The 25,961-nt window shown below is 40.4% G+C and overlaps 1 protein-coding gene across 2 annotated transcripts in view; it reads right to left on the bottom strand.

The window, feature by feature from the left end:
• Nucleotides 1-25,961, bottom strand: part of CDC20B (cell division cycle 20B) — a 72,067-nt gene that overhangs the window by 9,364 nt on the left and 36,742 nt on the right. For both annotated transcript variants that reach the window (XM_058309020.2, XM_004483488.3), the window contains 8 exons: nucleotides 24,112-24,242; nucleotides 21,410-21,503; nucleotides 10,309-10,425; nucleotides 7,909-8,105; nucleotides 6,376-6,470; nucleotides 4,091-4,316; nucleotides 2,622-2,747; nucleotides 2,010-2,127 (listed from right to left, as the gene is read on the bottom strand). In XM_058309020.2, the coding sequence (XP_058165003.1) occupies nucleotides 2,010-2,127; nucleotides 2,622-2,747; nucleotides 4,091-4,316; nucleotides 6,376-6,470; nucleotides 7,909-8,105; nucleotides 10,309-10,425; nucleotides 21,410-21,503; nucleotides 24,112-24,242 (1,104 nt within the window). The remainder of the gene's footprint in view (nucleotides 1-2,009; nucleotides 2,128-2,621; nucleotides 2,748-4,090; nucleotides 4,317-6,375; nucleotides 6,471-7,908; nucleotides 8,106-10,308; nucleotides 10,426-21,409; nucleotides 21,504-24,111; nucleotides 24,243-25,961) is intronic.

Below are 25,961 nucleotides of genomic sequence, written 5' to 3' on the forward strand. Positions count from 1 at the left end.
AAGAAAGTGCAGCCTGCCCAAGAATGGCACCACACACACGGAGAGCTGACACAACAAGATGACACAACAAAGGGAAACACAGATTCCCGGTGCTGCTGATAAGGATGGAGGTAGTCACAGAAGAATGTGCAGCGAATTGAGCAAATTGACACAGAGAGCAGACAACTGGGGGCGGGGGGGGGGGGGGGGCGGGCAGGCAGGGAAGGGGAGAGAAATAAATCTTTAAAAAAAAAATCTTTGTTAATTCCAGAGTAAAAAGGAAACATATCTGATGAATGCATTCTTTATGTCTTCCCAGCATCAGCAAATTGAGTCAAGTATTTACTACATGTTCTCACACTAAGTGTTACAAAAGGCTCTGCCTGGCTGCTGGAAGTATAGTCTTGTAAAGAACCAATTTTAAGGCTTGATTTAAAATATTTCTCTAATCTGAAGAGGTCAAGGCAATCGCATGTCTTATGATTAAAATAAACATGCAAAAGATCAACTCATACTTCTCCTACACTCATGACTGACCTGTCAAGAGTTACCTATGTTTTTATTTACCAAACCATGCAAAGTCACAGCTGAAGGATATAAAGGTTATTCTGAGGCTGACCAGAGGTCCAGCCAGGCTGCTGGCAGAGGGAGAAAGTCTCTCTGAAACTTGTGTTTTATTTGCCAAATATTATTTGTTATTTGCCAAACATTCTCAGAATCTCCAAGATAGACAATAGTCAAGGTCTATCACTACCTAATACTTTTTGTCTGTCTCCTCCCACAAAAGTATAGATCCCATGAGCACAAGGACATTGGCTGGTTTGTTCACCTACATAGCCCCAGCAGCTCAAACGGTGCCTCATACTGTTGTAGAAATCAAGAAGTTCAATTATTTGCGTATAGAAAGGCCAGGACTCAGGAATAATTTTGGGGAAGGAAAAATGATTTATTTATGACTGAAGGGGCTCCGAGCTTCTCATTCCAAAATCTGAGCCCCGAACAAGATTTTTTAGTTCCTTTTATACAGAGAAGAAGAGCCAAATGGCTCTTTGTCTCAGTGTTCAATAGGCTTGAATTAGCATATATATCTTCCACATCCTAGGTAAGCTTTTAGCATGGACTTCATACATTCTAGATAAGCTTTTAGCACATTTGGTTTGCATTTTCCCTGAATATTTAAAGTTTATAGAGTTTACATTGCTAAACTGTTTCTCCAGGACTGGAGTCGTTGCCTTGCTCACTCTCTCACTATCCCACACCCACAGGTCAGGACACATACAGCTTAAGTTATCTACAAAGAAATGAACAGCCTCCCACTGATAGCCCACATCAGTACAGAGTAAATGCTTAATAGGCAGATGCCAAATAAATACGGAAAGGCTGAGTGGAGAGAGGAAGATGACAGGATGCATAATCAGGGTTCTATAAGAGCTCAGATGGCAGTGTACTGTTCCTTCATCAACCACCACTTTTGTCTTCTTATTTCCCAGGGCTGTGTGGAAGGAGATACCTGCTCATCCTTCAATCCCTTTAGATTCTAGATTGCATCCAAGAGGATTCAAGACCCTTGAGGACAGGGCCTGGGCCTTGTTCCCCAAAATGGAGTCTTACTCTCAAGAAGTACCCAGTAAAAGCTTGTAGAACTGAGTTGAAAAGGAACAGGAGTCTGCCTTGAAAGGGTAGAGGCTTACCAGAGGTCAAGGCCTTTAGTGGCCTCCACACACACAACATTGCCTCTCCCTTTCAAGGTTCCTGATCTCCCACGCATTCCAGCATTACTGGTGTTCTCTCAAAATAAGGTAGGATAAGTTGTGATATTAACTCTACAGTTCGAAACTGTCCAAGATCACTACTCCATTACCCATACACATAAGCAAGAGAGAGATGAACTGACAATTTCAAATGATGAAATACGTACTTCAAAGAGCCAGAGGAAAAGACATTTCATTTCAGGCATTTTAATGAATGACAACCAATTTGCTAATTGAATAATTAATGATAAGCCAATGAAGGATAACCCATTTACTTACCAAAAAACCCACCCGAGCTGGCCAGAGCAGGATACGTCCATATAGTCACATCATTTTTAGGAGTGCCTTGGCCAGTCACAATCTCCTTTGTCTTAGGTAGCCAGATTAGGGAACAAATCTGCAATAATGGCCAAAAAATGCAAAATTATGGTAATTTATGATTCATTATGAATATATTTTAAACCGGTTCTAGGAAGTATGCTCTGTCTACCATTCATTCTCCAAGCCACAGCTGGGGTTAGGATGTTGTAGGAATTATATTAGTTCTCAGAACATTTATGCCAAAGCAACAAAGCACCAAGCACACGAAAAGGTTCAGGGGCAGTGAACTTATGAATTTAAGTGGACTATGACCATTGGCAAGGAATAGCCAGACTGCTCTCAAGTTTCATAGGCAAACCAATCATGAGAAAGAAGGGAAATGAGAAAAAAAGAAAGCACAACTTAGATTAACTTTGGGTTCACAAACCAAAAAAAATTTTATAAAAAGAAACTCCTGAGATCTGAAATTCCTTATGGACTCAGTAGGCAAGGGGAAGTGTGTTATACCACAAAATTTCACAAGATGCTGGAAGAATTAGAATGAAAGTGAACTCCAGAGGAGACATTTACCTGTGAGTTTGTGCTTGGGGTCTGAATGCTGTCCCCAGTGTTTATATCCAAGATGTGTAAGTGTCCATCTTCCATTCCTCCTCCAACAGCAAGGACTCTAGACAGCCAGGGACACCAATCCATAGCCTATAAAGTTCCAAATAATAGCAAAACAGGTCAACCCTTGTGATAGTTAGGCTAATGTGTCAACTCAGCCAGGTCACGGTGCCCAGTTGTTTGGTCAAGCAAGCACTGGGCATATTATAATACAAGGACATTTCATGGACTTTTTTTTTCTTTATTTTTTAAATGTTACATTCAAAAAATATGAGGTCCCCATATACCCCCCCACCCCCCTATTTCATGAACTTTAATCATCAGTGAGTTGATTGCCTAGATGGCTGGTTATATCTACAATCAACTGAGGGGATTGCCACCAGCAATGAGTGGTGTCTCATCCAATCAGTTGAAGGCCTTAAGAGGGGAAGTGATATCAGCATGCAGAGAAAGAATTTTCATCTCTACTTCAGAAGGCCAGTGTCTCCTGGGGATCTTATCAAGGACCTACATCAGAGTCCCTGGTTTGTGGCCTGCACTACAAAATTTGGACTTTTGCATCCCATAATAACATAAGGCAATTTTACAAAATCTCATACTGTTTATAGATATCTCCTGTTAGTTCTCCTTCCCTAGAGAACCCTAACTGTTGCATCCTTGGAGAAGGTAAACTCATGAACATGATGCAGTTAGGTAAGCAGAAGTCCCAGAAGTCTGCCCCCACTTCAGACCCAAGAATCTCCAATCTAAGAGCAGGGACAATTGCATGCTCCAGAGATGACTTCTTAAGGAGCTAGAAGTCACTTCCAAAGGGGATGGCACAATATATAGGACTCTTCCTCAAATTATAACAATTGGATATATTTTTAATATAGAAAATCTAGCCATGGTTACCAAGTCAGAGATGAGAATATGGCCAAAGCCAGAACACAGTCCTCTCTGAGAAAATGCTACCTGAGTTACCTGGAAAGATGGTCTCTTACCCACCTCCCACTGGGAGAAAGTGCATCTGAGTCTGCCAAAAGCCATCTTTCCCACAAAATGGGTGTGAACAGAGAATGAAGCTAAAGAGAGACAAGCAGAACTGAGAGATGGCAAAAAAGACAGGGCTCTGATGTCATTATTGAAGGACCCAGACCCAGCCAATATTGAAACAGCTGTATGTACCCCTGGAACTCTCAAGTTACATGAGAAAATTAATTTACTTTTTTGTTTAAGCTCAAGCTTGACTATTAGCAAAAAAAAAAAAATCCTGACACATGAGGAATATAAATAGGTTTGTCTTTCAGGAAAGTAATGGCAAAATCTGAAACAAATTCTGGGGGGGAGAAATAAATCACAAAATGTTGGCTAGTGGTTTTGTTTCAAGATATGAAGGCCAACCAGAGGTCTTTCAGTAAAAGGAAATCAAGAAGGGCTGTTTAATTTCTTACCTTGGCTGCTGTAGGTCGCGATATGACTTTTAGTGGTTGACCCTGGGCACTTGCACCTGGGTCGTGGGGCCATATAGTCAGCAGTCCATTCCCACAGCCACTGGAGAGCAGCTGGCCATCTGGGGACCACTTCAGAGCACAGACAGCTTGCTGGTGGTGAAGTGTTCCCACATGATGCTGAGCTACCCGAATGTCGTGGTGATGCACACGCCCCAGTCTTGATCCACTGCACAGGAGGAAAAGGGGCAGGCTTACCTCACAGGAAAATGTAGCCAAAATATTTATTACTACTAAGCACTTGAGGACTTGGGGGAAAACAGTTTCCTTGCAAAACTAATTAAAAACTCCTTATGATAGATTCAAATCACAAGTGGAGATTCCTTGGGTTCAAAAGAATGGAGTATTCTACCCAGATGATTCTTTTCACAAGTTAAAAAGATATGTCTGACACAGTTGTTAAGTCTGGGGTTGAGAAGATATCCTTTGGCAGATATCTCTAATGACTTTAATCGATATAGGTAGCCATGAAAAAGACAAATTTAGAAGCCACCAGATTTTTACAGTATTAGTGTACTGGAGTTAGAAAATATTTCTTCTCTAGAATTTATACAATTTCATATTATCTCAGTGAAATGATTCTGATAAATATTTATGGTAAAATGTTAGACATAGAAATGTATACTTTCCTTCTAACAGATTTATTCCTATTAATCTATGGGTTTACTATGGAGTTTACTAATGCTACTAATAAGTAAAAAGAGTATAAAAGTATCTGAATTTCAGAGAAAATTGCAACATTATTCAAAATCAGTGGATAATATTTCTCTCTACCACTCTCTCAGTGATACCCCTCAGTCATAAGAATCATGGCACCCTTTAAAAGATAGTGAACTCTTTCTGCCCTAATTTAACTTTCTCCAAGGAACAAGTAAATAACTTCCTAAAATTAAGATATTTCTGAAATTTCTCAAAGTGCATTATCCTAGTTTTTAAAATTACTTAGGCACAACACTGAACAACCTTCTGATTAACAACAATATGGGCTCTAGAGCCAGACCACCTTGGTTTAACTCCTACCTCTACCCCTTACTAATCATGTGACTTCAGGCTAGCGTCTCAGTTTAATCATCTGGGGGCTAAGAAACCACCTTATAGACTTTATTAACAGATTAAAATGAGGTTATGCTTGTAAAGAGAGCAGCAAAGTGCCTGAAACAGAATAGCCCAAAAAGTTAGCTATTATCAGTGTAAGAAACAGCCAATGAAACTAAACTTTAGCAATCCAAATTGGGAAAGGAACTCACATAAAGAGCTGATTTGACTGCAACAACTTCTCAGGGTGAATATTGAGGCCTTTATAAGGCTTCCTGGTTAAGTGGTTTTAAGTTTAGCCTATAATTACAGTGTAGCCTATAATTACAGTGTATTAAAATCTAAATCTTACATCTGAGCTACTTAAACAAATTGTAAAAGGTTTTAGAATTTATCTAACTTAAATCTACCTTAAGAAATACAGTATAAAAATGAATGGCTATTATTAAAAGCAAAATATATTTAGACCAGTTTGTAGGATCAGAGACAGGTCATAGCTTTTCTGGGACCCTATTTCCTCTTTGAAGAAGCAAACTAAATCCATGGTTCTCAAACTGTGTCCCTGACCAGCAGGATCAGCAGCCCTTGGGAATTAGAAGCACAAAGTGCTCAGGCCCCACCCCAGACCTACAGAATCAGAAATTCCAGTAGGGGCTGGGCAGCAGTCTATGTTGTAAGGCGCCCTCCTCCAGGTGGTTCTGATGCTAACTCAAGTTTGGGAATCATTGAACTGAATAATTTAAGAGATTCCTTCCAACTCTAACCTCTATGATACTGTGAATTGGAAATGTGCCTCAGAAAGCATAATATAGTCCAAAGTTTTGATACTGGTAGGAATAAATACTTGATTTCAGCAAAATAGCTTTCTGGAGAGTATTACTTTGTACAGAAAAATCTTGCTTGAAGAGAGTTTCACTTTTTATCTGAACAATTCAACATATCCCCCGCCTCCCCTTCTGATACTAGCACATGCAGAAGGCACAGAGCCCCCCATGTTATATAAGGCCGATGGACACTTACATCACCAGAGGATGGGAATGCCTGAGAGGGTAGATCATAGCTGATACTAAGGCTAAAGTCCTGTTGTGTTTCATTTTTGTTTGATTTTGGTTTTAATATCATTGTTCTGTTCACTCAGTCCAATAATAAATCTGTAATACAAACATAACTGCCTCCAACAAGATGCTTCTTACCTGCTAAGGATATAGTTATTCCAGCTCAGAGCACCAACCACTGACAAATGGCCAAGCATATTTCTTATCTGCTTTTTAGTTGTCACATCCCATAACTGAAAAAAAATGAACAAGCAGTGCTTTGTAGCATTGGCATTTTCACTGCCCATTTTAATCACTTAATATTGCTACTACCAGTCCTAAAACTATGTGAAAACTCACCACCTTTAACCTACCCAGCAGTTCTCAGTGCTAGCTGTATGTTAGAATCACCTGGGGATGGATGCCAGCTAATCTGATTCAATTTGAGTCAGTGAAACCCAGAGAAATGGTATGTATTTTAAAGATCACCAGGTGATTCCAATGTGCACTAAGGGTTGAGAATCATTATCACATCTCCAGCACCTTCTAAAATGTTGGAATTCCAAACTTGGAAGACCACCTACAGTTAACAACAAACATAAATGATTTGGGTACCTAAACACATCCTCGAGTCAGGAATTTCATTCCCCTCAGGAGAGTTCTTTCATACCAGGTAGGGATGATATTCTGACTGGTACAAGGAAAGGCAACTTTTGTGTAAGAAATCATGACACAGCCTTCATATGGCAATCAACATCACTGAAGATGAGGGAGAGGGAGAGTTGTCTGCAGCCCTCCAAAATCATCTAACATGGGCCGTATTGTTTACATTATTGCTAATAATAATGATAATACTGAGGCCTCAGAAATTAGATAGGGGAAACGGACTTTGGCCCAGTGGTTAGGGCGTCCGTCTACCATATGGGAGGTCCGCGGTTCAAACCCCGGACCTCCTTGACCCGTGTGGAGCTGGCCATGCGCAGTGCTGATGCGCGCAAGGAGTGCCGTGCCACGCAAGGGTGTCCCCCGCGTGGGGGAGCCCCACGCGCAAGGAGTGCGCCCGTGAGGAAAGCCGCCCAGCGTGAAAAGAAAGAGCAGCCTGCCCAGGAATGGCGCCGCCCACACTTCCCGTGCCGCTGACGACAACAGAAGCGGACAAAGAAACAAGACGCAGCAAATAGACACCAAGAACAGACAACCAGGGGAGGGGGGGAATTAAATAAATAAATAAATCTTTAAAAAAAAAAAAAGAAATTAGATAAATTGATGGAAACTTGATAAATACCAATCTCAGAGAGGCTATTAGAGTAAAAAAAGCACTCATTCTGTATAACTCCACTCCTGATCACGGCTCAAAGCAAGAAAGGAGAAAAGAAGGTTATTTTCCTCTCTCCAAAATTCCAAAGTTGGGGGTTCTACAAGCCCAGCTCTAGTTTGAAAACAAAGACAAAAATAACAAGAATAAAAAAGAAAAAATAAAACAAATATGACAAAGAAGAAAGATTGGGGGGCTAAACAGAGTATCCTTAAGTTCTCATTAAATGCCATTCAAAAAGATAACTACTCCCCATAGCTTTAAGTGCCGCACCTAACCTAATTTCTCTATTTTATATTAAAATGTTACTAAACATCACTTTTAGTCATCCAGTAATTACACAGAGTACATTAAGAGGAAAGAAAACTGTCTAGTACTTGCACTTCTCCCTCACTGGTGCCAACTGCCAAGCAGGCTCCCTCTTTTATCCAGGATACAGAAGATATATAGTTGCAGGTGAGACTTAAGTCTATGTTGTCAATCCAATTGTGATTTTCCCCATTCCAGAGGTATACAGCAGACCCAAGGGCTATAGCAACAAGATTTTGAAAATTCCAGTCTAGGATATTCAGATCTATAAGAAAAGCCACAAAAAAAAAAAAAAAAAAGTTTTTTCAGATGAATACTTTATTTAGAGTTGAAGGGAGAAAGGTTAATACCTTCCCCACAGTCAGTTAGAAAATAGAATTATGGATCCAAGCAGATTGTTAGAAGTTTAAAAACAAAAACTGGAATAGAATCTCCTATCAATATTCTTAGATTAGTAAGCAATAATGTTTAACATTTATGCCCAAATATACTTAGTTAGAGGCATTTGGAGAGCTTGGCGGTTTCATCTACCATTTTTTAGTTTATATAAACTTCACCAAACTGATCACTAAAAACTAAGAACAAGTAACTCTAATGGACACATCTTTAGGTCTAAGATCCATTCAAGAAGTATCACCTCATTTCTCACCAAAAACACTACCCAACTAAAATATATCTGGAAGAGATGAACACTGACACATTTATGATACCTAGAAGTTCTCAGCAGTGTTCTTTAGCTTATACTATAAGAAATCTTTGACAGCTAAGAGAAAGCATATTTGTAGGGCCACTTATAAAAATGTATCTTATCTTACTTCTTCTAAGACAGAAACTCCTATCCCAACTGACAAATCTTACTATAAAGCTATGAAGCATACCAGTTCCACCACAGTGGTGTAAGCCTCCTATGACCCATGCCTCCCAGAGATGACAACTGTAAACTCTAGCATACAAACATAAACAGCTAATACTGAAGGACTCTGGAAAGTAAATAAAAGCAGGGCAGGGGAATTGAGGAAAGGATTCCAATTTTTGAAAAGCAAGAATTTTAATGGTATGAAGAGCTTCAAACCTAACTGGGGTGGATTCAAGAAACAATGGGAGCAGAGAGGTAAGAAATTGTGAATCTGACATCTTTTGACAAGTTTTGCAGTCAAGGACAGGAAAGAAAAGGACATCGACTAGAAGGGGAAGTGGAAACAAAAAAATTGTTTTGTTTTTTAATAATGGTGGTTTTAACATTTCTTGAAAAATGTATCCTCCTTAGTTGGTCATTACAATAAATTATCTTACAGAAGGAACAGTTAGAAAGGTAGAACTGTCCCATTTAGTGGTTTTCTTCTTGTTGTTCATTCCTCTGTAGATAGTCCCCAGTGCCCAGGCATCTTCCCTCTGCTCCTCCTCTCTCACTGGTAAAATTCACATGCCTCCCAGCCTCAACTGTGATCATCTGACCTACACTTTAGTCTATCCTTGTTTACAACTACCAGTCTCATCTCTAATGGTCTGCCACAAACTCTTTGATGCTTCATCACCTCCTCGAAAATAATATTCCAAGAACAGTCTTCCTTCCCCAAACCATCTCCTACTGCCAATCTCTCCTCCCAATGATATCACCATTCCCCTGCTTCAAAAACTTGAAATAATCTTGAATTCTTCCCCCCTGTCATGCATTTTTCCTCTTGGGGAGAAAATAGTTCCTTACTCTTTTATAGCTCTCTTCTACTAAGTGTGTTCTGCATATTCTGATTTTCCTTCGCTGTGTCTCCTAGTCAATAACTCCCAAAACAAATTTGAAATTCTTACCTGCCTTTTGAATTTCTTCCTCATCTGCATCCACCTGTTTACTAGTACCCAATGTATCCTCTTCATTTCATTAATTCTCAATAATTGCCATCATCCTACCTTTGCTCATGCTTTTAACAACACCGGAAATGCTCTCTCTTCTCCCAAAATCCCCTCCAAGCCCGACCCATCTTACAAGGCCCAGCCTGAGTCTGATTATCTCCATAGTCTGTCTGTACAACTCTAAGTTCACAGTGCTCTGTATAGTCCTTATAATTACACCCAAAATTCATGATTTATTTTCTACCTTGGCATGTTTGTAGCTGTTCCATATGGGTAGTCCTGTCTCCCCACCTAAATGACAAATTCTGTACAACAGACATTTCCTAAGTCTTAAGCAGTCTCAAGGTGGCTGTTTGATGACATTTACCCATGCTTAAACATAAGAATAGACCACCATCAGTACAATATATTCTCAGACAGTTAAGCAACATCACCCACTTCTGAACATGAAAATTGTACAAGGAGAACCAAATAGTAATCATATTTTAATGTTATGCCAATTAGATATGAAACAGAAAAGGCCATCTAGTTCTTCTAGAGTAAAATTTCAAGTTTATGCTAGAATACAGGATACATTTTATCATTCTACTTTTCAATTCACAATCTAATCAATAACTTACAGTAGTCATTTCGAAGGCCAGAAAGATGAATCTTCACCTCTGGGTGGAGTATGGAATAGTTTATGTCACTGAACCTCTTCAGATGAAAAGATTCATCTCTGACTCCATCTCTACAGCCTACAAGAAGCAAACTAAAAACAGTTCTATATATCTCTGCATTTCTGGAAACATAATATTTTGTTCTTGCAGGTATAAAGATATAATGGAGTGGAGGACAGTTTGGCAGTTCCTCAAAAAACTAACTATAGATCTGCCATATGATCCAGCAATTGCACTGCTTGGCATATACTCAAAAGAATTGAAAGCAAGGACATGAACAGATACATGCATACCAGTGTTCACTGAGGCATTATTCACTTGTCAAAAGTTGGAATCAACGCAAATGTCCACCAACAGATGAAGGGATAAACAAAATGTGGTATATACATGCAATGGAATATTCCTCAGCTGTAAGAAGGAATACAGTATTAATACACAGGATAACATGGATGAATCTTGAAGACCTTATATTGAGTGAAGCAAGCCAGGCGTTAAAGGGCAAATATTACATAAGCTCTCTGATATGAATTAAGCAAATTGAGCTGAACAGAGAGCTAAAGTCTGGAAGATAAGTTTACAGAAATATTTACAGAAATAGAAAGGGAGAAGGCGGCTGTGTGCCAATGCCCGTAAGGGCAAAATCTATGATAAGGTAGAAGTGAGTAGTTGTGCAGTGAAGGGATATGACAGAGGTGTAGTGATACATTGAGTTGGATGGTGCAAGCTTTACAGGGGGGTTGAGTGGGGTGTATGGGTTGGAAGCTCCATGGAACTGGGGAGAGGGCTGGGGGAGGGAGCAGGTGAACACTGGGGATTGGCAGGTTACGTGGTTGAAACTACAATGCTGAGAAAGCTGTCTTGTCAATAGGACAAGGAAGGTTTACTGGTCTAAGGTGTTGGATGGGGGGGCATTTTGGACAAGGTGCACCTGGGGCAGCCTTCTAGAGAATGGGCAAGTGATTATATTGTCACAGTGTATTGTACCATTGGGTGGAGACCCACATAATGAATGGGAAAGAGTTGGACTCCCATCCTGGGGAGGGCTGATATATTCTCAAATGGAGGGGAGGGTGTCTCTTGAGAGCATGGGCAGTTCCTAATAGGGGAGGAAAGACTAGTGTGTCAAGTCCTCACCGTTGTTGCAAGTATCTATGAATCTTGTCCCTCAAAGAGTGAAACTTGGTGGTCGCTGTGGGCCCCAAGGGTAGGGGGAAGGAAAAACACAGTAGATGGAAGAGGGGGTATTTAGAGGGCAGTGGAAGTGTTCTGCATGATCTTGCAATGATGGATACAGGTCATGCTGAATTTCATCAAAAATTTATACAAGTGTATGATCTGGAGTGTAGTCCAAAATGTAAACCATTGACCATGGTTAGCGGTTATGTTTCAGTATTTATTCATCAGTTGTAACAAATGTACCATCAACATATAAAAAGGTTGTTGATATGGGAAGGGGCAAAGGGGAGGATGTTGGGTATATGGGAGTCCCCTGTGTTCTGTATGTAACTTTACTATGACCTAAAACTTCTCTGAAGACAAAATCAAAAAAAGTAAGACACTGGTGAAGAAATGGAAGATAATGTCACTATACATACAGGACAACAGATATTACCGTGATGAAAGGCAAAACACCAAAAAAATTTTTGTAATATTTTTCATTATTTTTTAATATTCCCTTTTTAAATTTTATTTTAGTTTTAGTTTTTCTAAATTATTATGTATTTTATTTCTTATGTTTAAACCTACCATTATTATTTCATTTTCCTATTAATTGTATGTGGTGATAATTTTGGCTTCATTTTTTAAGGAGTTTTGGACCACAGAAGGGTTACAACTGTGGCAGGGGAGGATCACTGGTGTGGGGTGCCAGTGATGGGGGATACATGGGAGGAAGGTCACCTGGGCAAACATATAAGATATATAAATGTATTCAGATGTTCATGGGGCATTGTCACAGTGGTTGGAGAGTCACACCATAACCCAAAGAATATTGAATTCCCATCCTGGGGAGCTCTGCCACATTCTCTAATGGAATAGCAACAATCCCCCAAGTGCAGGGCATTAGTAAAGAAGGATGGTCCATTGATGGGCCCTTGATATTTACGATTATGCTTATGAACCTTTGCTCTTGAAATTGCAACTTAGCCTAGTACTGTAGGGTGCCTAAGAGTTACCTCCTGAGAGCCTCCATGTGGCTCAAATGTGGTCTCTCTCTAAGCCAAACTCGGCATATAAATGTATTACCTTCCCCCCAGCATGGGACATGACTCCTGGGGATGAGCCTCCCTGGCACTGAGGGATTACTACCAAGTACCAACTAGCAATGCAACTGGAAGGGGGAAAAGGTAAAGAGAAATGAGTTTATATGGCTAAGAGATTTCAAAGTGAGTTGGGAGGTCATCCCAGAGGTAACGTTTATGCACGGCTCAGCAGGATCTCAAAGACTGCCAAAGTAGATACTACCCCAAATAGTGGGGCTCCAGAGGGCTCTAGAGACACCCACGTCCTACGGTCATGGCAGAAAGCTCTGGAGTTTGATGCCACACCAGTGGGTCCTTCTTTGGAGTTTGTGCTCCCAAGTGTGACAGAGTTGGACTCAGTTGTGATTTCTCTATACATGCCTCTTCTGTCCCTTCTATTTGAACCTATAGTTGGTGCTCAAGTTGGTAGGTGTATATCCAAGAGACTTGAATTTTTGAGCTGTCCATGTGCCAGCTGGGTCCTGAGCCTCAGCAGAGTTGCAACACCTACTCTCCAGTTCATTGGACTCACCCAGGACAACTAACAAGGAGGTAAGGATGGACAACCACCATACCAAGGAGAGAGTCCACAACTGCAAGCAAGAGAATTCATCCATCAGCATATGGGATCAAGGTCCCCTCTCAATTAGAGGTGGAGTGGGGAAGGCTGGGAGTGTGGGGAGTGGGGCATATGGGAATCCTTTATATTTTTTTGTGTAATCTACGTATTTTTTTAAAAAAGAAAATATTAAAAAAAAGAGATAATGGAGTGAAAAAGAAAGTGGTCATTATGGTAAAACTAAATTATGAAGCGCAGTGGAAGAAAGGGAAAAGAAGGACTTCAATATTATTTACACAATATTGAAAAAATATTCAATGGCATGTTTAATTTTAAAAAACATAAATGGGAGCTCAATCGGTTGAGCCACAGCCCCTTCCCACTCATGTTTAATTTTAAAAAACATGAGTGGGAAGGGGCTGTGGCTCATGCAATTGAGCTCCCATTTACCATACGGAGGACCCAGCTTCAATCCCCAGGACCTCCTGGTAAAAAAAGAAAAACAGCATCCCAGACCTGCACTGAGAGGCACAAGGGCGGCCCACACACGGCAAAGTGATGCACCAAAAAGATGACTCAACCAGATAGGAAAAAAAAAAAAAAAGAAAAGAAACATGAGCGACAGATCTAAATGTAGATGATAGTTCTTATGGGGAGCACACTCAAATACTATATCATGCTCTGAATATTTATTGCATTATTTGTATGAAATCAAAACCCAAGTGATTTTTGCATATCTATATATTTATCATGCCAGCATTTACCTAGTAGACCTAAGCTCTACTCTGAGTCCCTGTAAATATGTGTTGATCCATTGATTTTGACTCTTTCTCATACTGTCTCTGTACCAGAACACACAGAGTTACTATTTTGGCTAGTTTTAACCATGACCTTCTCAGGTCAGGGTTATATCTTGTGCTAAGTTTTAACTTCTCATCAAAAGACCCACTAAGTCAAAACCACAGGCCACTGTCTTTTCATCCTCCAACCACTCAACTTCTGATTAAACTGAAAATGACGTGAACAACAAGAACTGAGCCCAGCATGTGGCTTGTGGTATCTAGTCAAAGAGCTTCTGATAAAAACAAGAGAGCTTCGCAATGCTTTTTTCAGAAACCAGCTGGCTACCCATCAATTCCTGCCTCAGTATTAGCTATGAAAACCTCCAGTTGTGAACAGAACTGCAAAGATGCTAGAAATACTGATCACTAAAAGTAAAAAACAAACAAAAAAATGGACCAGCACCATTCCCAGCTGCTTTCAACTCTCTTTCAAGTGATGATTTCACTGAAATGTTTGAATAGAAACATTCAAATTGTTTGGACTTCTGAAAGAGCTCTTAGAAGAAAGATAGCTGACAATTTTAAAACTGTTTGCCTCTCATAGATGTGGACTTTTCATCCTTTCTTCCTTATGTTGGCCATTTACCGAGTAGCACTAGAAGCTAATTAGGTAGCCTAAGCAGGGAATTAGGTAGCCTTAATGAAGTAAGCAGAATATTCCAGCCAGGATTCTTGCAATGAAAATAATCTAGGGTATCAGAACAAATAGGTACATTTTCTGTGTCTTGACAGGATATAAAATTTTTATTCTAAATCAAATATTTAGCACCTTGCTGAGCATCAGAAACACAAATTTATTGCTGGTTAGGTCAAAAGAAAGCAGAAGAACTGAAGGAATACATGCTTCCCAAATTTTTTCCTTAAAAAAAATATCATTCTAAAGAAAGGAATAAGGAAGAAAAGAATAAGATTCACTTTTTCATTCTAACTGTACTTTCCCATGCCCCCAAAAGAACATCCATCAGGCCTGAAATTTTTGTGCCCATTTTCTTTCATGTAATTCTTTTTGTCCCCATTTTGCTACTGGAAAAGAGGCATGAAGAGTAAATGTACATTAAGATCTAGAAGGCAAAAATCTGTATTCATGTATTATTTGTACAATTTTTAAATTTCTAAAATTATTTAACAATGGAAAAATAGGAAGGGACATAAAAACAAAGGTATAATTTGGTATTGCTGATTTCTCTCTCCTTGTCTACATTTACATCTGAGGCCTTCCCAAAGCACCCCATGGACTTGCTTGCCAGAACTCATGGCAGAGGGAAATGTAACTGGAAAGCTGCCTTGACATTTGTGAAATAAACCACTATTTTCTCAAGAAGTTTCTCACATAGAACTCAAGGTGCTCTTCAAATACTTTCCAATCATGACAACAATCTCATGATGGACACAAAGACTTCCAAGACGGAAAGGGAAAGTAGGAAAGAGAAGATGTGAGGCTCAGGGTAAAATTGACTTTGGGAGCACTATATGCAATATGTAAACAGAACCTTCTAGCAATTGCCACAGGCAATTATCTTCCCACTATATAACTGCTGATTTACCCACTGCAAATCTTGAAAGTCATAGTTGCTGTCTGGTTTGAGAGTTTAGTGTTTTAGGAAATATGTATAAGACATAAAGAAATACTTTATTTAAATACACGGCACCTGGTGAGATTTGTCCCAGTGATCCACTTGCTGAAGAGCAGTTACTTGGTTTATATAGGATGCATTTCATGCTTTAAATCCCTCTAAAACAATAATATAGAATATTCCAATGTTCTCTGTTAGTCTCCTTGCCTCCAACATCCTCCCCTTCAACCCTATCCTCAGCGCTGTCACTAGAGTTTCATCTTAAAAATGACATGGATTTGTACATCACATTGAGGAATGGCCACATAATGACCTCTTGTTCCAATATTACTAAAGTGACAGTAAATAACTTCTTTGTAGGCATGAAAACACAAGAACAAACAGTATTTGAGTGTATGAAACAGAAGGGACATGATTATGACAATTTTCTGGAAAGAGAATGAAGGATTCAGAGCTGACCTGGAAGACCATAAGAAACCACCCCTATAGTGCCTACTGAGGAGGATAGCGAAGAGAAGCAAGCTTATTTGTTCTGCAAAAAACCCCACAAGGGGTCAGGGCTTGGAGGCACAGGCCAGAAAAGGTTGAGAGTGAGATGAGTTGACCAAAAGACTGTCAAGTTCACGTGCACACACACACACACCCTGCACAACCACATAAATGTGCACACACGTTACAGACCTTGTTTCTGAAACTGGTTATGTGGTCAAAGTTTGTATTTATCACTATCTTCTTCCACTATCCATTCTATGTTTCCTTTACACTCAGCAAGCAAGTCAGCTGGCCGTGCTTCTTTGCCTGGTAGGGTGACCCAAACTTTCATTCCTAAAGATTCTGGGTCATTGTTAGTTCTGCCTTGGATGGGTTGTTGCTGTTTTCTATTGACTTTCTTCACAGACAGAAAGCAAAAATTTTCCTAGTGGGTCACTAGGGGTAACAGTGAGCGGTGTCACTCCCATTCCACCCCTTGATTCCTGGACCCATGAATCCTGGTTATGGGAGAAACAGCACCGTAGAGTGGATGCTGATTTAGAGCATACACTGCCTCCTAGAGAACATTGCCCCAGTCCTGCAAGGTATCACCACTTAGTTGACACCATAATTGAGTCTTCAAAAGGCCATTCCACCATTCTGTTAATTCAGCTGCTTCAGGTGATAGAGAACATGCTAAGACTAGTGAATTACATGGGTAAGTGCCCATTCCCACACATCATTTGCTGTGAAATGGGTTCCTTGATCAGAAGCAATGCTGTGTGGAATGCCATGGCAGTAGACAAGACATTCAGTAAGTTCACAGGTGGTAGTTTGTACCAGAATTGTTCTTGAGGAACAGAGTCTTAAACATGAGATATCTAAAGTGGTTCTGGGAGTTTTGTAATTAGCTCCCTACTCTAATTTGGCTTAAGGGTACTAATGACTCCCTTTCCAATAATGAGGAGGCCCTAACGGTCCATGTCATGAGTTAGCAATAGACATAAGCAATAGACATAAGCAAAATAGCACCACTGGATTCCCCTACTTCCATGCTTATAAGAAGCAAGGATCTGGGTGAGGGTGTTTTCAACACCTTAACAGAGTTTTGTGGAGTCAAAAGGTATAACAATGTTGGCTGGCTCCTCCTAGATACTCTGAATACAGTTACAAAAGAAAGAGATGAGTTAAAGTCTTCAAACTTGAAACTTTAACACTGCATAAATGATGTGAAAGTTTCTATATGTGCTCTGAATGAAAGTCTTGTCTCCTGTAGCCACAGGCTAGAAATATCAGAGAACCAAACTCAGACTCTCATTGTACGAGTAGCACAGTTACAAAGGAAACTAAAATCTCAACCCCACTTTCAGTACCAAGCTGTATTAGTCAGGTTGTCTAGGGAAACAGAGTCAACAGGAGATATCTGTCAATAGTATGTGATTTTATAAGAGTCTCTCACATGACCATGGGGATGAACAAGTCCAGGTTCCACAGGCAGGCTGCAAACCAGGACCCGGGTGAAAGTCCAATTAAGGTGCTATATGAGTTTCCAGGAGTCATTGGCTATCCAAAGATAAACTGGGAAATTCTCTCTTAATGGTGAAATCACTTCCCCTTTTTAAAGCATTCAACTGATTGGATAAACTCACGATGGCAATCTCCCTGACTGATGTTGATGCAATCAGCTATCTATATAGTAAGGTCATTAGTGACTATAGTCCATAAATGTCCTTGTATTACACTTAGCCCAGTGCTTGCTTGAACAAACAACTGGGCACAATTACCTGCCCAAGTTGACACATTAGCCTAACCATCACAGCCCATTTCAATAAATTCAGTGTAATCCAACTTTGTATTCTTCCACCCTTATCCTATACCCTTAATATCCATTCCTACACATATTCCCCTGATTTCTGTCTATATAAATTGGAAAACTCATGCAGATCTTTTAGAGTATAGCATACTTCCTCATGGGTCATAGTTTGTACTTGACCTCTGGGGGCTTTTTGTGACTTTAGTCCAGTTTAGGTCTGGAAGAGAAGAGGGGTGGTTGAAGTGGGTAAGGAGAAGCATTAGAAGTGTCTTTCAAGCCAATTACCTCAGGGCATTCCCTTACAGTTTCATTTGGTGAGATAGGATTAATCTCTTCAGGTGGGTTTGGATGGCAGGCTCCTCAGGGAAGGGAGGAGGTTGAGACTCCTTGGGGCAGGCTAAAGGTTGGGTGGTGCAAGCTTGACAATGGGTGGGCCCCTCAGTGCAGACCATTACTGTTTTATCCAGCAAAGTCTCAGCAGAATTCAGGGTTTTGATGTCCCCACTGCCGTCATCATCACCCATATGTCTCCATCCCAATCCTTATGTTTCTACTCTTTTCCAAACAATGCTCTCACTTTAATAGCAGACACCCCCCAAGGTTGAGGTTTTAGTTTCTGATGTACTTCTCCTACTCATACAATTAGACTCTGAGTATGATTTTCAGAGATCTCAAGTCTGCAACTGCATGAAACAAGATTTTCTTTTAGAGCATACATAGAAACTTTCACATCATTCATGTGGTGCTTAATTTGCAAATATGAAGCCTTCAGTTCATCCCTTTCTTTTATAACTGTATCCAGCTTATTTAGGAACAGCCAGCCAACATCATTGTATCTTTTAGCTCCACAAAACTTTGTTAAGGGAAAGCAGATGTTGTTCAAGCAATTGGGTTCCCATCTACCATATGGGAGGGCCAGGGTTTGATTCCTAGGACCTCCTGGTGAAGGAAAACTGGTCCATGCAGTAAGCTGGTCCAAGCAGAGAGCTGGCCCATTCAGAGTGCTGCCCACACAGAGGGCTGACCCATGCTGTGTGCTCACCCATGCAGGAGTACTGGCCCACATGGGGTGCTTGCCCACACAGAGACCTGGCGCAGCAAGATGATACAACAGAAAGAGACACAGAGGAGAGACAATAAGAGATGCAGCAGACCAGGTAGCTGAAGTGGCATAGAAGACTGAGTGCCTCTCTACCACTCCAGAAGGCCCCAGGATCGGTTCCCAGTGCCACCTAAAGAGAAGACAAGCAGACACAGAAGAACACACAGCAAATGGAACAGAGAGAAGACAGTTAGTGAAAAACAATGAGGGGGAATAAATAAATAAATCTTTAAAAAAATTTTTGTTAAAGTGTTAAAAATACTCTTACTCAGATCCTGAGCAGGGAAGGAAGTCATATTCAGTGGCGCTATTTTGTATATTGCCAATTCATGCCATGGACTGTCAGGGCCTCTTGATTATTGGAAACAGCCATTAGTGCCCTTGAATATAATCAGAGTAGAGAAACAATTACAAAAATCCCAGAGCCAATTCAGAGATCCCATTTTTAAGATTCTGTTCCCAAAGAACTACTCCCAGTACCAACTGTATTAGTCAGGATTCTCCAGGGGAACAGAATGTACAGAAGCTATCTGTAAATAGTATGAGATTTTATAAAATAGTCTTATGTGACCATGGGGATACATAAATCCAAATTCTGTATGGCAGGCTGCAAGCCAGGGACTATGATGGAGGCCCTCATTGAATCCTCCAGGAGACGCTGGCTATCAGAAGTAGAGATTGGGATTCTCTCTCTGAACGCTGAAATCACTTCCCCTTTTAAAGCCTTCAACTGATTGGGTGAGACACCACTCATTGCTGGCGGCAATCTCCTCAGGTGATTGTAGATATTACCAGCCTCTTTGCAATCAACTCACTGATGATTAAAGTCCATGAAATGTCCTTGTATTAACCCAGTGTTTGCTTGACCAGACAACTGGGCACCATTACCTGGCTGAGTTGACACACTAGCCTAACCATCACAATTACCAAAGAATAATTTAACACTTTCCAAAAACTAAATTACATGAGTTTCTGAAGTTGAAACAGTCCACCCAGTGGGATTTCATTCATCATGAGTAGAGAAAAAGACACACCAAGCTTTATCATCATGTGATTTTAGAACTCTAATAGATTTTTCTAAGAGTATCCACAAGAACAAGTGAGTAGCATACAAAGTATAGGAAGTCAAAATAGTATTTTATTTCTCAAACACAAAGTAGGTACTAGAAAACAATACTAACTTGATACAGTCAAATGCTGACTGAAACTAGAATTTATAACCAGTTAAATTTTCAATCAAGTGTAAGAGTGGAATAAGGAGAATTTCAGACCAGGAAACCCAGAAAAAAGAAAACATAAGTGCCAGGAGATAGTGGCCCTAACATTGGAAAAGTCCTGGGATTGCAACTGTCCAATCAGCCAGGAGAAAAACACATTCAGTAGGCTCTTGGAGGGAGGTCATCAAGGAAAACCAGAAACTGACTTGGGTGAGTACATAGAAAATGCTGTTGATAGCTGTGTAACAAAACATTAGGACATTTAGGAAAAATATTAGGTTTCATAGATACCTATGCAAACGGTGAAAAAAAATAGGCAACTTTTAATTCCAGGAAAAAATAAGAGTTATATGAGAAAAGAGGCATAGTTATAGTCCAATACTTGTCTTGGTAGTGAATAAAAGTTGTATAGTAATATAATGTAAACAATGACTACTTATTTTGGGGAAAAAAAAAAAAAGTGTTATATAACCATAACAAGAGACTGAAGGAAGTGAACAAGGCAGAAAAACTAAGTTCTTATCTACTATGCTAAAAGGTCATGATAAAGTCTAAAATTGCAAGAAACAGCAGTTTACAAATATTATTTAGAAAATAGATGTAAATACTGTGAAAATAACTGGAGAGCTAAGTGTCATTGCCAATAGAAAATAGGACTTTGAAGTAGCATGGTTAGGACAGAAGACTATGAGAATTATCTAAATTTTATAATTATGTTGGTTAAGCCTGATAAATACAAAAACCAATATATATATATATATTTTTTTTAATTTCTCTCTTCTTCCCCCCACCCCCACCGCTGTTGTCTGCCTATTCTGTCCATTCACTGTGTGTCTACTTACATTCTTGTCAGACGGCACCAGGAATCTGTGTCTCTTTTTGTTGCATCATCTTGCTGCATCAGCTCTCCATGTGTGTGGTGGCACTCCTGAATGGGCTGCATTTTTCATACGGGGTGGATCTCCTTGTGGGGTGCACTCCTTGTAAGTGGGGCACCCCTATGCAGGGGAAACCCCTGCATGGCACAGCACTCCTTGAGCAGCAGCACTGCGTGGGCCAGCTCATCACATTGCAGGAGGCCCTGGGTACTGAACTTTGGACCTTCCATACGGTAGGCAGACGCTCTATCAGTTAAGCCATGTCCGCTTCCCAAAAGACCAATATATTTTAAGATAAGAAAGAAATGAAGGAGGCAGGGAGAGAAGAGGGTAGGAAAAGACAAACTGAAAATATTTGCCCCATACCTTTCCAAACACATTTGGACTGTTCACAGAGCTGCATTTTTCCATTAACCTGATGATCCTTCTTCTGGGTTGAAAATAGTTGGTTTAGGCATTTCTGTAAACAAACACACATAAAAAGAAATAGAAAGTATATGTAATATATTGGAAAAATATATGTACATCTCAGATGTGATGTGATATAAAGTCCTTTCCAGGTAACGCCCTTACCCATTAGAAATAGGACACGATACCACAGAAATTTTAAATAACTTGCCTAAATTCCAATGCCTATAAAAATCTGATTGCTATCTCTTTGGACCAGTATATAAAGGGCACTTCTGACATTCTTACATCCAACCTAGATTTTTTTATTTTATCTTTTTTTTTTAAAGATTTATTTTTATTTATTTAATTCCCCTCCCCTCCCCCAGTTGTCTGTTTTCTGTGTCTTTTTGCTGCGTCTTGTTTCTTTGTCCGCTTCTGTTGTCGTCAGCAGCACGGGAAGTGTGGGCGGCGCCATTCCTCAGCAGGCTGCTCCCTCCTTTGCGCTGGGCGGCTCTCCTTATGGGTGCACTCCTTGCACGTGGGGCTCCCCTACACGGGGGACACCCCTGTGTGGCACGGCACTCCTTGCGAGCATCAGCACTGCGCATGGGCCAGCTCCACGCGGGTCAAGGAGGCCCCGGGGCTTGAACCGCGGGCCTCCCATGTGGTAGACGGACGCCCTAACCACTGGGCCAAAGTCCGTTTCCCTGATTTTTTTAAAAATAAGGAAATTAGTGGAAAGAAAAGTATTTATTGGAATTTTCTAAAAACTTAATAGAGAATGTTTAAAATAGAGAAGATTTTTGTCTTCTTCACAATAATATATTTATTCTTATGTGTGTAATAGTCATTAGATCATCATAGTCCAGAAAGAAGTCTCTGATAAGCATCATTTTCATATTTTGGTTTTTCACCTGCATGTTATATCACAAGAAAGGCATTGCCTGTCAGTAAGTCCCAGTTTAGGTAATCATAGTAGAACAATTACTTATAAAACAGGGTTTCTCAGCCTCAGCACTCTTTGACATTTGGGGGCAGATTACTCATTGTTTCTGTGCATTGTCGGATGTTTAGCAGCATGCCCAGCCTTTACCCACTAGATGCCAAGGACACATACACACACACACAGAGTTGTAAAAAGTTGCCTCCAAATAATGCCAAATGTCCTCTGAGGACAAAATCACCCCCAGCTGGGAACTACAGGTGTAAAATAAATTTCCTAAAGCAGCCTGCTGGCCAGTAACTCAGTGTGACTCCTCACATACATTCACGTCCTCAGGATCCCAGTTGGCATAAAACTGCCCAAGCACTGTCCCGCACAGCGGGCTTCTGTTCTGTGTGCCCAGGGCTGCTCTTCCCAGATGAGATTTACTTAGTACTTTAATGAGGAACCGGGCATAGAGCACATCAGATATGAGGATTTGATGGTGCAGGCCCTCATTGTGGAAACCCCGCCCAGGCAATTGGTGAGGAACACTTGAAGACTTCACACACGTTTACCATACATGGGAAAGACCCCACCAATATCTTCCTCAGTCTTCATTATTTGACTCCTAACTAGTCATGACAGCAGATGCTCCACATAAAGCAGTAAAACAGTTTCCATCAGCAAGTACATATTCCTTTATCCCCTGCCCCTGTTGGGACGATGTTCTGGCTGGTATAACTATTGAGGAAAGTGGGATCTTGCCAATACCATGGTGACTCCATGGACAGTATCACCAACTTTGCTGCCACCAGTTACCAAATAGGATAAGGGGAAGGAAAAGAGAAGTCCTGAGGGGCAGGCAGTGGAAACCCCAATCAGCAGTAGAGGGTGGAAAGGACAACTGTTAAACACCTGGTCCAGGCATAAGGTCAAGAGTGCCCCTAATATTCCAGCAGAGCTCCCTGGCCATTACCCTACCCCCAGACCCATACAGATAAAGCACCCAGCAAAAGACCTGCTCTAACAGCCTTTTTTTTAATTGTATATAAGTTCACATCATTAAAATTTATGTTCACAATATGTGTTGTTCTTCTATAACAGCAAGCTACATATGCCACGCACAGAAGGAGACATATACTAAATGAGCAATATTGCCTAAACTGAGAATTTATTACTTTTCCAGTTCAACATCAGAATGAAACATTGATTCCATCAGAGGTTCTTTATTCACTTGATAAAACTGAAATATGCTACTGATCCTAAGATCTTAAAACCATAATAAATAAAAAAACTAAGTGCACTTAGGAAACAAACTACAGTCACAAAGACTTAAGGGAAATATTTAAAAGATCATCTAATAAAGGAAGAATTTAACTTATCCTAAGAGACCATGAAGGGCAGAACAAGTCACCAAATAGCTGAAAATGGCTGCTACAAGAAATTTTTGGGCAGAGAGGAAGTATACTATAATATGTATAGTTATATTTTTAATCTTTACCTCTTTGATAAAAACATTATATCATGGTTATTTTCATCTTCATTTCTTTGCTTGATACTAAGTATGCACCTTCTCATGTATTTATAGACATTTTATTTCCTTTATGAAGTACCTCTATTCCTGTCCTTCCCGCATTCATTTTTTTTTTTTTCTATCAGGAATTCATGTTTTTCTAGTTGATTTGTGAGGGCAACCAAGCCAGATTTTCCCTCACATTTGCTGTGGGATCTTCAGTTTTCTCCCTTTACCTACCTGGCTTCTTAAGGCAATGTTTTCCTTCCAGCCTCTGACCAATGAATGGGGTGTCTTGTAAAAATGGAAAGCAGAGTTATTTGTGTCAAAACTTTCTTTGACAGAAGTCTTCAGTGATTCTTCACAGGATCCTGCAAAGAAGACATTTAGCTTTGAATTTTATTTTTAAAACAAGATAACACTCTGATAGGAGGACTGCATATGGCATCTTTCACAATGGAACAGAATTGGAAGGCCCAAGCTATTGCCGTCCTTGTGGGAGTGGAAGATTGTCCATAAGAGAACATTCAGCGAGAAGCTGCCTCATTGCCTCTAGAGGAGGGAGGAAATTCAGCAGCAGCAGAAATGCTTTCCCTCTGCCTGCACAGATTTACACTTTGAAGAACATAAACAAATAGTTCAATAGTTTAAAATGATGCACAAAGAGTACCCAGTTGGCCCAAGTTGTATTTATCCAGCCAGGAAACCACTATGGGACAATTACTTTGCCAATCATTGACATTCACTACACAGCCATGAGTAAATCTCTTTGCCTCTACTCCTCCCTATTGCAGAAAGATGTTTTTTGTTGTTTTCTTTTTCTTGTTTTTATTTCTCTCCCCTTCCCCCTAGTTGTCTGCTCTCTGTGTCCTTTCGCTGTGCGCCCTGTAAGGAGAGCCGCCCAGCACGAAAGAAAGTGCAGCCTGCCCAGGAATGGCGCCGCCCACACTTCCCGTGCCACTGATGACAAGAGGACAACAGAAGCGGACAAAGAAACAAGACGCAGAAAATAGACACAGAGAACAGACAACTGGGGGTGGGGGGGATTTAAATAAATAAATTTTTTAAAAAATGATTTGCGGGAAGTGGAGTTGGCCCAATGGATAGGGCGTCTGCCTACCACATGGGAGATCCGCAGTTCAAACCCCAGCCTCCTTAACCTGTGTGGAGCTGGCCCGTGCATAGTGCTGATGCACCCAAGGAGTGCCCTGCCACGCAGGGGTGCCCCCATAGGGGAGCCCCACGCGCAAGGAGTGCACCCTGTAAGGAGAGCCGTCCAGCGCAAAAGGAAGTGCAGCCTGCCCAAGAATGGCGCCGCACACACGGAGAGCTGACACAACAAGATGATGTAACAAAAAGAAACACAGATTCCCGGTACTGCTGATAAGGATAGAAGCGGTCAAAAAGGAACACACAGCGAATGGACACAGCGAGCAGACAACTGGGAGGGGGGCGGAGAGGGGGAAGGGGAGAGAAATTTAAAAAAAAAAATGATTTGGGATGGTGATGTCCAGTGTAAATTATAGTCCACAATTAGTAGAAATGCTTCAATATGTGTTCATCAATTGTAACAAATGTACCACACTAATGAAATATGTTAATGTGGGAAAGTAGGGGGAGGGGGGGCACATGGGAATCCCCAATATTTTTTTATGTAGCATTTGTGTAATCTAAAGTTTCTTTAAAAATTTTTTTTAATTAAAAAAGGAACAATGAGGAAAAAAATGATTTGGTTGAAGATACTCTTTCATAGTCGTAACAAATGTTTCACAACAATACAAGGTGTTGGAGGTGAGGTTATGTATGCAAGCCCTGTATGATTATATGAATGTTTTTTGTAAATTCATAACTTTTACTAGACACTTACTGTTTATGTATGTGCATGTGGGAATGAAATACTTCAATAATATTTTATAATTGAAAAAAAAACCTTCTACCCTAAAAAAAAGGAAAAAAAAAGATTTGGTCCTCCTTCCAAAGCTTTAAGACTGCAATGCCTTACTGTGTCTAATGTCTTTGAGAAAGCAAAGGCACACCTGTTAACATTTGTCTTAACTAAACTTGCTGATGGTCAAAGAAATGTGTTGCCT

Source organism: Dasypus novemcinctus, chromosome 2 (genome assembly GCF_030445035.2).
Source record: "Dasypus novemcinctus isolate mDasNov1 chromosome 2, mDasNov1.1.hap2, whole genome shotgun sequence".
Classification (NCBI taxonomy): domain Eukaryota; kingdom Metazoa; phylum Chordata; class Mammalia; order Cingulata; family Dasypodidae; genus Dasypus; species Dasypus novemcinctus.